Below are 11,206 nucleotides of genomic sequence, written 5' to 3' on the forward strand. Positions count from 1 at the left end.
AAGACAGTGGTCGAATACCTGCTTGGATAGTTTCCTGTAGTCCCGATAAGCGACTCTCGGCACCATGTTTGGTGTCTTGAGTCGCTTTTTTTCATCAATTTTTTTTGCCAAATGAAATTGGTCTGAAAACGTTTATTTCCGGAATTTTTAAGAAAAAAAAACCGACTCTCGACACCAATGTTGGTGTCCAGAGTCGCATAGCTGACCCGAAACCTTTCAAGACAAAACTCAGGCTTCTTCTTCCTTCACCACGAATTTCTTACACTAGAAACAATTAACAGATAACAAAGTGTTCACCTTCAACTTTTGAAACGCAACATCCTTACTCGCATTTTTCTGCCCACATCAAAACCCAGCTCACGTTCAGTATTACCAAGACAACGCTTACCGTATTCCTAATCAACAACATATTTTATAATTTCCTCCGCGCTAACATAAAAACAAGTTATCCCTGTGGTTTGTTTTTCAACTCGCATACATTTTTACAGCTTTCGACGCATGCTGCACCAAACGAGGCATTTGTTCTCTTACTACATATTTGCTACTTTCGTATGCTCTGCCACCTCGTGGCACGCACCTATAAGCATCATTTTCGCCACTCGAAACCATTTACTGAGCCCACGCCTTCACACGAAGGTTGTCTCTCATAGTAGGGCAAGATCGACTCTTTGACCACCGCCTGGCCTGTGTACAGTGGGCGGTATACAAAGAGTCGATTCAGAATTATTGTTAGGGGCAAGTCGGCACGTTGCAAGGAGGTCGATAATAGTCCGCGAGTATCCCGAAACTATCATTGGACAATTTCCACCCTTCTTGGTAGGAGCGAGTGGAGTGAACAGAGTCGATCCTGGGGTTTTGTGAGAGGACTGACGCACTAGCGGATGGGCGTAAACAGTGTGGGTCAGTTTCGGTCATGACTATTTGTTGGAAATCTGATGTAGACGATGTTGCTTTACAGCAACGTACACACAGAGTCGATATCATCCTCACACTAAGGGGCGCGTCTGTGTTATCGGTTCGAACCTGGTAGTGTTTTTTGCGTGGTTGGTGCAAACCGAGCGGTGTACGCAGATTCGATATCGCACTACTATGAGTAGGGTGGTAGTGGTGTTTGTTTTCACGCAAGCAAGTTAATTTTCTGTGGTCGGATCGATATTGGCTGGAAAAACATCTCTCCGTATTTCCGCCTGTTGTGTGAACACAGAGTCGGTCGAATTCTGGGACAAAAAAAAACGAGCGCAAACACAAAATCCGAGCACTTTTGGTCGATTTTTCCCTCAGAATCGTCTCAAAGGATTTTTCATGCATTCAGTCCAAAAAAGTGCTAAATTTTGTGTTGTTCGCTTTTTTCTTACAATTCGCCCGACAACGGCCAAATTAGCTAAACTTTGCCCTCCAGGGAAAATCGTTCCGACCACAGGAGCAGACCAACAACCGACTTATCGAAACCGCCACCAAGTGTTCGGACGGTAGGTTCGCATCCGCGTCACCCGCGACTTTGCCACACCACTCACTATGCAACATCTCATCCCATCAAATCGACTTGCTTGCTTCGCCGCGCGATAACAAACACCACTACCACCCTACACATAGTAGTGCGATATCGATTCTGCGTACACCGCTCGGTTTGCACCAACCAAGCAAAACACAGCCAGGTTCGAGACGAAGACCTTCGTATGAGAATGGTATCGGCTGATCAACGGGCGTTTCCATCGAGCGGTTTCTGGGCATGATGAACGTGTTCAACGGGCGTACAATGTTTTGGAGCCAAACTTACGCCACTTCTTTAAACGGCCATCAACTCTCATGTTTCCGCTAAGCCAATTCTCTCTCACCTTCTACCCTCCCTGTGAATGTGTTAGCACCAGGGTTGTAGTGCAGTACCAACACGCTTCTACAATTGGTTGAGTTTCGACCAGAAGATTCCTTGCGTGGAAACGACACACTAACAAATCTCTCCTCTTTTTGTTGTTTGTGTGTTGATTATTTGAAGTTATACGAACACATCGCATCGCATTATTCTTTAGTTTCAATCGGTTTTCCGCAATCACGTTTCATCAAATTCCCCTTTTGGTTTACATTTATTTTCTTGTTGATTGTTTGCCACGTAACGTAACGCCCCAGTGATTACGCTGCTCGTTGATTGGTTAATTGGTTTGTGGAGTAGGCGGCTAAAACGAGAATGACCATTAGTTTTGTTGTGGACGTCATGCTGTATGTAGTGATTGGAGGAGGGCGTTGGACCGTTCAATAGGTTATTTAACACGAAGTCGGTGTTCTGGACAACAACCATAACTGGGACACAATTAATTTCGTACTCGTTGAAATATAACCGAACTGAGTCATCTGCAGGAAGCAGTGTTAAAAACAGAACCTTAGCTTCTACGTAGATCTCAATGTTAACCAGATATACATTTCGGAGTAATTGGATCCACATTTATTTATCTTTTTTTTAAATCATGTTGAGCTTTAAACATAGTCGCTTGGTCACAACAAGTGGTAGTAGTCAGGGCGCAAGGCTATTTTTCACCATAGGCAAGGTTTGAATGCTTCGCTGTATTGCGCCCCATTTCACTTTTATAAGCCATGATTAATTTAAAATTATGAAAATCTCTGCGATACATAACACAAATTCTTTCATGTCACTGTAGTTGATGAACTGTTGCCAACCGGTAATTAATGAGGCAAGTTCTGCGCTCTAGGCGACTTGCAATGACCAATGGGTCCACCGGTATTGGCGGTGTTGGTCACGACGAAACCTTTTTATATTCAATATAGTTCTGGATGGGAACCAAGTGTTTTTCGGTTGTGTCGAGTGTTTTAGGTTGGCGTCATATCAAGTATGACCTCCTTGTGTTGGGGGTAGAGTTTCAACAGTTGATCACGGGTCGAAAGTTCGAAATCGTCGTATTCGAATCCAGGACACACTGTGTTCGTCACCAGAGCGTAACCATTCGAAGAAGGATCTTTCAAACGAATCGCGTAAAAACTTTCTACAATAAAACAAAGAAGATCAGGGTTTTGAGTTGGCATGAAGAATATGTAATGTATAACGGTTCCACAATTACATTGTGATTGTTAGTTTAGAGTTAAACTTGCATTGTTTTCTACAGGTGTTTACCGTTTGGTTTGTAACAAAACTTAACATGCCGAAAGCAGTACAACAATTAAGATGCAAATTCCTGAAAACCTTTACAGGACACAGCGCAACTTTTGCCATAGTTGCCAAAGCTGAGAATTTATAAAATTTAAAATAAAAGTTATGCAACTTTTCAAACGCATCTGTATTCATCATTAAAAGTTGTATTTGAAACTTCTACATTTCTGTTGCATTTAGAAATGTCTTAGCTTAGGCATTTATATTAAATTCCAGTATTTTTATCGTGTGCATCACGAGACGAAGCAAATATTTTTTTCCTAATGAGGCTTGGTGTGTTTGGGTTGAAACATAATTCGTTCAATCGTTACAGACCTGCGGGTACTATGGTGCTGAACCTCAGCTTCTCATATTTTCCCAGGTGGTGTTTCTCCAACTCTCCCGTATGTTTGTTTATGATGAAAATTGTTACTGGACCTCCGTCCACCAGATTCCAAATCTCATCACTTTTCAGTCGGTGAAACTGCGCAGTTTCATTTGCCTTCGTGTAGAAAAAGTTGATATCAGGAAAACATTACAGAAAACAGAGCTTCTACTTTGCTTTGTGGTGAATATCTTATGGAGTGTTACTTTCAACTTTCAATATCAATCTAAGTGAGTTTGATGTCAGTCAAGGCGTACTAACGAGGTTTACTTAATTTCTGGGGCGCAGTGGCGAAATTTATTCAAAACATTTTATGAAGATTTTAACCGACTTTAAATTTTTTAATACCTTCAACAAGAAATAGATGTGGGTCCCAAACGACCTGACAGCTTTGTCGCCGTAAACTTTAGGAAGACGGTCATAATATTTTTCATTCTTGTAAAACTCCCTGTAGCTTCCACCCTCCGGATGCTGCGAGAGGTTCAACTCTCTGGTCCAATAATCCCCATCCTACAATAAAACAACAACTAAAACTTGAATTACAAGATTTCAGACATTGTGATTTTCCCCGTATGTAGTTTTCTACACTAGAAAACTGGCACTGTTGCGCGGGAGTGTTGCTGTGCGCAAGGTCTGGGACGACTAATTAAGCTTTAACAATAAGAAGATTTTAACTTTGGCCTGATTTCAGTTGTCCCATTGGAAAACAGTTGCTGTTACGTGACGTTGACAGCTACATTAGTTCTTTCTGCAATCAAGGTCACAGCTGTTCACATTTGTTGACCTTTATTGGAACTCTGGACATCTATTAAGAGCAATGAATGCTGCACGGTTCTTAGCTTTCAATAAACTCAATTACTTATTTAAAATAATTGAATTGTTGAAGCGACGATTTTACAAAATTTCATAAACAAAATCTGAAATAGATCGAGGATAAAAATTTTAAAATGCCTCCAGGCAAAAACCACTCACAATCCTGCTGTCGCAATCTCCATGTTTGGAACTCGGTTGCTTGCGCCTCATAAAATACAATATCACCAGTAATGTCATTAAAGCCAGAAACACCTCCACTGTGTAATGGGATGTGGTCCCACAGTGGTAGACGAAAACACCAAGACTGAAACTAACCAATAAGTCCAACATATTTCGCGAATTTCAATTTTCCTGTTAAAACAAAATGTAAGCACGCTATGATATTTGCTTTTCACAACTTACGTAACAGTAAGACAACGACAGGTCAGGCGGTGTTCTTTACAAATAGACTCTCTGGGTCAAAATCCAACTATAGGTTGTGCCCTGGCCTTTTTGCAAAGTCTAACATATTTTTCTCTTGAACAACCAAAAGTTTAGAAGTTTTGAACTATTTTTCTCAAAATCCTAAAGGTAAAAATTTTCTGTCTGTTAACATGTTTCTGACCCAAACAGAATAAAATCTTTATCCCAAGAAAGGATTTTTGCATTATTATCGACCGTCACCTTAATTGCCCTAATAATCACACGAGATTTGTTCTCACAGAAAATGTATAACGCAATTATAAGAAGTATCAACTATTTAAAGTTTTGATTTTACACCTTTACAGTTTCATTAGTTAAAGTAGCAATTCAATTACTTTGAACTGCCGTACCTACAGACCCAACTAAAAATATAATAATTACATTTGTAACTTAGTTTACTATGCGACTGGACGCGTATGTACGTTGAAACCTTATCAATAATTAAGCTACCAGTTAACTGAGGCCAACGGGCAACAATATTGACCAGACCCTGCCTCGATACCGCACACAGCAATATGCCTTCATCCCTCTACTTCCTGAGTAATATAACACGTCGACCGATATACGTTGTTCTGCGTCACGTCCAGAACTGAGACCACGGAGTGGCCGAGAAATGTCAGCACTCCGGTCACGCATGAACGAAGAAGGAATCCCTGGACTTTGCATGTACACGGTTGTTATTGCAGGGATTTCATGGTTACCCTGTGATGTTTTCAACAGTGGGGATAGATATATATTGTTCATATCTGCTCAATATTAGAAGGATTTCTACTTAAGGCTGTTCAGAGTAACTGTGCAGTATTTCGCCAAGTTATTTTATTACGTCATCACAACAATTCCGCTGTCGTGGCCAACAGTGTTTGCCATCCCCATCGCACGCAGGCATATTTTCATTTTACTTATAAAATATAAATGCTACAGGGAATTTACATTCCTTTTGTTTGGGAGCTCAAATTCACAAAAATAGATTTTATGAAGGAATCAAAAACATGTTCGCTATACAACCAATACTTCCCTCGTGCAGGAGCACGGAGTCTGTGGAAGGCCAATGACCTGATGGCTAATAATTGCCCGAATGTCTCTCCCAACTTTCTGTCAAGTATTTGCAGGCAAATAGTGGGTGGTCAACTACCTATACCTGATATGCTATGTGAGGTCGAGGAATGTGGCGACTTCTGCGACGATGGCAAATATTAGTGTTTGGCACACGAATAAAACTAGGAATGCATTTCAGAGTAATTGGGATCAGCATTTTTTCCCCGATGGTCATTGAATCGTTCCTACATCAATTGTGAACGTCCCAGAGCTCCCGCAAACTAATCCTGGCGATGAAGCTAGAGTTATCAACTCATATAGTTCTGGCTGGGAATCAAGTGTTTTTCGGTTGTGTCGAGTGTTTTAGGTTGGCGTCATATCAAGTATGACCTCCTTGTGTTGGGGGTAGAGTTTCAACAGTTGGTCACGTGTAGAAAGTTCGAAATCGTCGTATTCGAATCCTGGACACACTGTGTTCGTCACCAGAGCGTAACCATTCGAAGAAGGATCTTTCAAACGAATCGCGTAAAAACTTTCTACAATAAAAGTAACAACATGTTTGGCAGCGTTATAAGATATAGCACACAAATATTGTGGCAGAATATCTTTTATGCACAAGATTTTCACGAAATATGTAACAGTGTGTTTGGTGATTCTTTGTAAAAGAGTTTTAGTCAGTGTTTCTGTTCAAATCAGACGAGCAAGGTTGAAGAAATGGCTTTGCCCAATTTCGATTTTAATCCACAGAAATGACACAAGAAAATGTGAAAAAAGGTGGTCGTTATCATTTGACGTTCAAGAACGATAAAAGATGTTTGCTTCATTCTGCTGCGCCATTTATCAATATATGTTACAATGCCATTGTTTCCTGTTGTTATTTGTTACAGACCTGCGGGTACTATGGTGCTGAACCTCAGCTTCTCATATTTTCCCAAGTGGTGTTTCTCCAACTGTCCCGTATGTTTGTTTATGATGAAAATTGTTACTGGACCTCCGTCCACTAGATTCCAAATCTCATCACTTTTTAGTCGGTGAAACTGCGCAGTTTCATTTGCCTTCAAAAAAAAGTTCGTGTAAACTATTTATAAAAGGGAATTATGCTTCGTACGAGTTTACTGGCCACGCGATAATTTAAAGATGACGCGTAAAACTTAAAATGAGTAAAACTGAACAATACTCGAAATACTTTCAACATAAAAGCCAAAGCTCGAAATTTGCTATGCTTAAATGTCGGTTAGGCTTATGACTTTTTTCTTAACGTAGATTCCACAATAAGTTCGTTTTTATTCGCAAAAAAAGTCACCATCGAAGTTTTCGCACCTTCAACAGGAAATAGATGTGAGTCCCAAACGATCTGACGGCATGATCACCGTAAGTTGCGGGGAGATGATCAATATGTTTCATGTTCTTATAAAACTCCTTGTAACTCCCTCCCTCCGGATGATGCGAGAGATTCAACTCCCTGATCCAATAATCCCCATCCTAAATTAAAATAACGACGAATATTTTAGAGTCAGCAATACACGGAAGTCAATGCTTGGAAATACAAAAATCTATTTGCGGTAGAAAAGCGTTGTATTTGTACGAAATCGTGGGACAATATGTCAGGAATCGGGTGTGATTCCCGGAATCAGTTACCACTTTGTATTTGTATGATTTTAACAAATTATGTCTAAACCACATAAATAAATTACTTACAATCTTTTTGTCGCTTTCCATTTGTTTGGAACTCGGTTGCTGACGTCTGATAAAATACAATATCACCAGCAATGTTAATAATGCCACAAACACCTCCACTGTGTAATGGGATGTGGTACCACAGTGGTAGACGAAAACACCAAGACTGAAACTAACCAATAAGTCCAACATATTTCGCGAATTTCAATTTTCCTGTTAAAACAAAATGTAAGCACGCTATGATATTTACTTTTCACAACTTACGTAACAGCAAGACAACGACAGGTCAGGCGGTGTTGTTTACAAATAGACTCTCTGCGTCAAAATCCGACTATAGGTTGTGCCCTGGTGTTTATCAAGCTTCTGTCAGAAAAGATTTGCATTTGCAAACTATTTTCAGCTTTATATTACTTGAGACCTAATCGTTCCGCAATGGTGTGACTTAGAAAGATCTTGTAAGCTAAATAGCCGGCAAGAATTCCACTTTGTGGTGGCTATACAGCCGCCATTAACCATTGGTTACCAAACTAGGTGCAACCCGCCCAAAAAAAAACCTAAAAATAATTCACAGCTTTTTTCGTTCGATTGAATACCGTCTAAGCGTCTATCACATCTGCAAGCTAGCTGTATGAAATCCACGATTGCTTTTGTTTCTCAATGTATAAGTTGGCAAGAACCAAGAAACCACCATAAAGGAGCAATGGTTACCATACGCTATAAGCTGCTGTTCACCACAATAGGTTTGGTCACCACTTCACTTCCACAACAGCGCGCGTTTGGGCAAAGAAGGTGTCGCCTTACTTACACACACAGCAGAGCATGTGGTCGGTCACGTAACCGCTGGAGACTTGTTTGTCAAATGGTCACGCGTGAATGAAAGGGGAATACCCGAGAGATGAGTGTTGTTGTGACGTAGGCAGGAGAAATACTGGACGTAATATTAACGAACCAGAGACATTTTATTACGTGACAAGGAAAGTGGACGCTGTATATATTGCACTACGTTTGCGAAGAAGCAAATTAAGTAGGTATATGGAATTACCCACCGTAAATGATTGTGATCAGGTTTCTTGTATGCCCATTATCCAAAGAAACACACATTCTGCCCAAAACATATTGGACGAATTTTCTTAAAACAATACCAAGCTCATATGGTGAGTCTTTATAATGGTGAAATACTCCATGTAATGGTCACAGGCACAAAACTATGGCGATATCATATCAAGGTTGTGCTTGCGAGGCAAAAATACGAGTCGCCTAGGATTGCGTAATACCAGATGCATCATATCCACTGGCTTTATCTTCGGGACTAAACAGCCCCCTTTCGTTTAGAGCCCAGCGAATATCACGATACTCGTCCAGTGATTTTCACCCGTATTGGTAATGACTTGACATTGTAGTGAACACACATGTGTATTTTTAATATGTATTTTTTTTAATGTATGTTGCATCACGTGCATTACTACGTTTGTGCAAATTTTATATCCTGGAGCGTTTACTCACGCATTCACGTAACACTGAACAATTATTTAAAACTTTCACGACAATGGCTCTAAAACAATTACCTCGCTTGCGACCCCGATAAAAACGTGTCAGTGTCTCCGCCTTGTCTGGACGCATTTATAGCGCGCTGGCACATCATTACATACCCTAGAGGCATTTTTAACTTGAAGAAGTTTTTTGTTCGAAAGAAAGTTGCAAGCGGGTTTAAAAAGCGATGTAATGCATTGTCTAAAAACCAGTCATTCAGATCACACCACTCTAACAATTCAACTCGATGCCATTCTAACTATTTCGATACCGAACTTGAATTGATAACTCAACTCTTGGATTTGCTGTTTTGATGTCTGTGAAGTTTTTGCCATCTCAATAAAAGATTGTTTATTCTGAAATGGTGTCAGATCTATACGGAGTTTTCTGAAATAGAACACGCATCTACAACATTTAAGACACACCTAGCGCATCTGTAGCATTGGAAGGTAGCGCCACAAATGTTGGGTAAATAATTTATTTCTGGATGATATTTTATCGAATAATACACAGGACAAGATTTTTATTTTTCAGCTTCATTTTCTTCGCGGGTTAATTTCATGATGACGTCACGATGTTGCGGAAACTTTTCCAAAACTTCGCTTCTTGTTGGAACGAAAGCGTCCGCGGGTTCGAACCCCGGGCAAACCATGACAGAAGCCAGAGAATAGGATCCTAACTTGGGCGTGGCAAGACAGCTCGCATGATAACAACCTGTATATATACAAGGGAAAGTTGGAAACGAATCTTTCGGTCACACAAAAGTCAAACAATAGTGATTTTTCACAACAACACGAAACTTTGAAAATTATTACAGGTAATTTTGTCCATTGCAAGAAACGAAGGATTTTGAATATCAACAAATTCAAGGCGCTTAACCCGCGAGGCTTAACAGAATTCGCCTGCACTATACCCAGGGTTTGTATATTGGCTCATTCCAAACAAAATTCCACAAGAAAAACAACACACATCTGACTGGATGGTTACAAACCAGTGCTGGCAACTTACCAGCTGGCACAATCACTGTAAAGTCGCAACCATCTTTCCTTCCTAAAGTTCGAACTTTCAATTCCCCACTCTCAGGATCAATAATATATATCGACATCGGATCTCCATCAACAAAATTCCATATTTCCACCGAATTTAATTTATGAAGTTGAGTAAAGGAAATATCCTGCAGAAAGAAACCATGTTACATCACAACTCACAACTTAATGTCTTAAAACCACAGTGCTTCTCAACCGTCGTTAAGCGTTATCTTCTTTGTCTGTAGCACTTGTTTATTACAAGAAAATAACCAAGGTCAGATAATGTAATTGTTCACAACACGATTCCAAATCTCCACTTGACTTCTTGAACTTGGAAGCAAATACCTGACTCAATATTTGTTATTTTCACAGTAAATGAGTTTTTGGTAAGAAATTCATATTTTTGAAATATCAAATTTTATGCTCAATAATATGTTCTTTTCATTGCATTTTTTCTGAGATTTCATAAAATCACCGGGCCGTGAAAATTTTTTGAAACTTTACCGGTCCGCGAGCGCCAAAAGGTTGAGATCCACTCGTTTAAAAGTTTACACCAACTTACAGATACGAGGTACGCAATTTGTGTGACAAATTTTCTCTCCGCATTATCGCCATATCTCTTCGGTAAATCCCCCGCCAAGTCATCAGATCGGAATGTTTCCTTGAAAAATCCACCCAGGGGATGTTTGTCGAGTCCCAGCTTCGACTTCCACGTTTCAGCATTCTGCAACGATCAGAATCCCTACGTCATGTTGGCGATTGCGAAGATAAAATACATTGATCAAATTAACTATATAGTTGGAGGGACTTCCCCCGATTGTGAACCCATTTTTCACCAACCTTTTTCTTGTCGGAATTGTAAAACACGGAGGCGGTAGAGAGGCTGATGATGAGACTGTGCAGAATTACTTTCATAAACGGGAGCCCGATGTGTTCGCACACCTGGAAGGAAGCGACGAAGAGAATGGCAGCAACCAACCCACATTTCAACAAATCCATCATCAATACAATTACTGAAACCCTGACCTAATCAGACCCTAAAACAAGCACTGTTACTATCGTAAAGTGCAAACAAGTTACTCTCATAACTGGAAACAATTGAACACAGAAACAAACACAGAATTATTCGGAACTAGAATC

General features: G+C 40.2%; 3 protein-coding genes across 3 annotated transcripts; all 3 read right to left on the minus strand.

Annotated features, from left to right (window-relative positions):
- Nucleotides 1-2,820: 2,820 nt before the first annotated feature.
- Nucleotides 2,821-4,571, minus strand: LOC145913740 (uncharacterized). The gene is made up of 4 exons (XM_083001488.1): nt 4,494-4,571; nt 3,870-4,031; nt 3,473-3,638; nt 2,821-2,993 (listed from the first exon to the last, which is right to left on the minus strand). Exons 1-4 carry the CDS (start codon nt 4,569-4,571, stop codon nt 2,821-2,823), a joined length of 579 nt encoding a protein of 192 aa, XP_082857614.1.
- Nucleotides 4,572-5,607: 1,036 nt separating this feature from the next.
- LOC145914809 (uncharacterized) lies at nt 5,608-7,716 on the minus strand. Its single transcript, XM_083002657.1, has 4 exons — nt 7,530-7,716; nt 7,152-7,313; nt 6,721-6,886; nt 5,608-6,367 (listed from the first exon to the last, which is right to left on the minus strand). The coding sequence occupies exons 1-4, from the start codon at nt 7,698-7,700 to the stop codon at nt 6,195-6,197; spliced, it is 672 nt and encodes a 223-aa protein (XP_082858783.1). The 5' UTR covers nt 7,701-7,716; the 3' UTR covers nt 5,608-6,194.
- Nucleotides 7,717-9,508: 1,792 nt separating this feature from the next.
- On the minus strand, nt 9,509-11,068 carry LOC145914808 (uncharacterized). Its single transcript, XM_083002656.1, has 4 exons — nt 10,907-11,068; nt 10,629-10,790; nt 10,047-10,212; nt 9,509-9,752 (listed from the first exon to the last, which is right to left on the minus strand). The coding sequence occupies exons 1-4, from the start codon at nt 11,066-11,068 to the stop codon at nt 9,562-9,564; spliced, it is 681 nt and encodes a 226-aa protein (XP_082858782.1). The 3' UTR covers nt 9,509-9,561.
- Between the last annotated feature and the right edge of the window lie 138 nt (nt 11,069-11,206).

This window comes from Ascidia mentula, chromosome 9, assembly GCF_947561715.1.
Source record: "Ascidia mentula chromosome 9, kaAscMent1.1, whole genome shotgun sequence".
NCBI classification, from domain to species: Eukaryota; Metazoa; Chordata; class Ascidiacea; order Phlebobranchia; family Ascidiidae; genus Ascidia; species Ascidia mentula.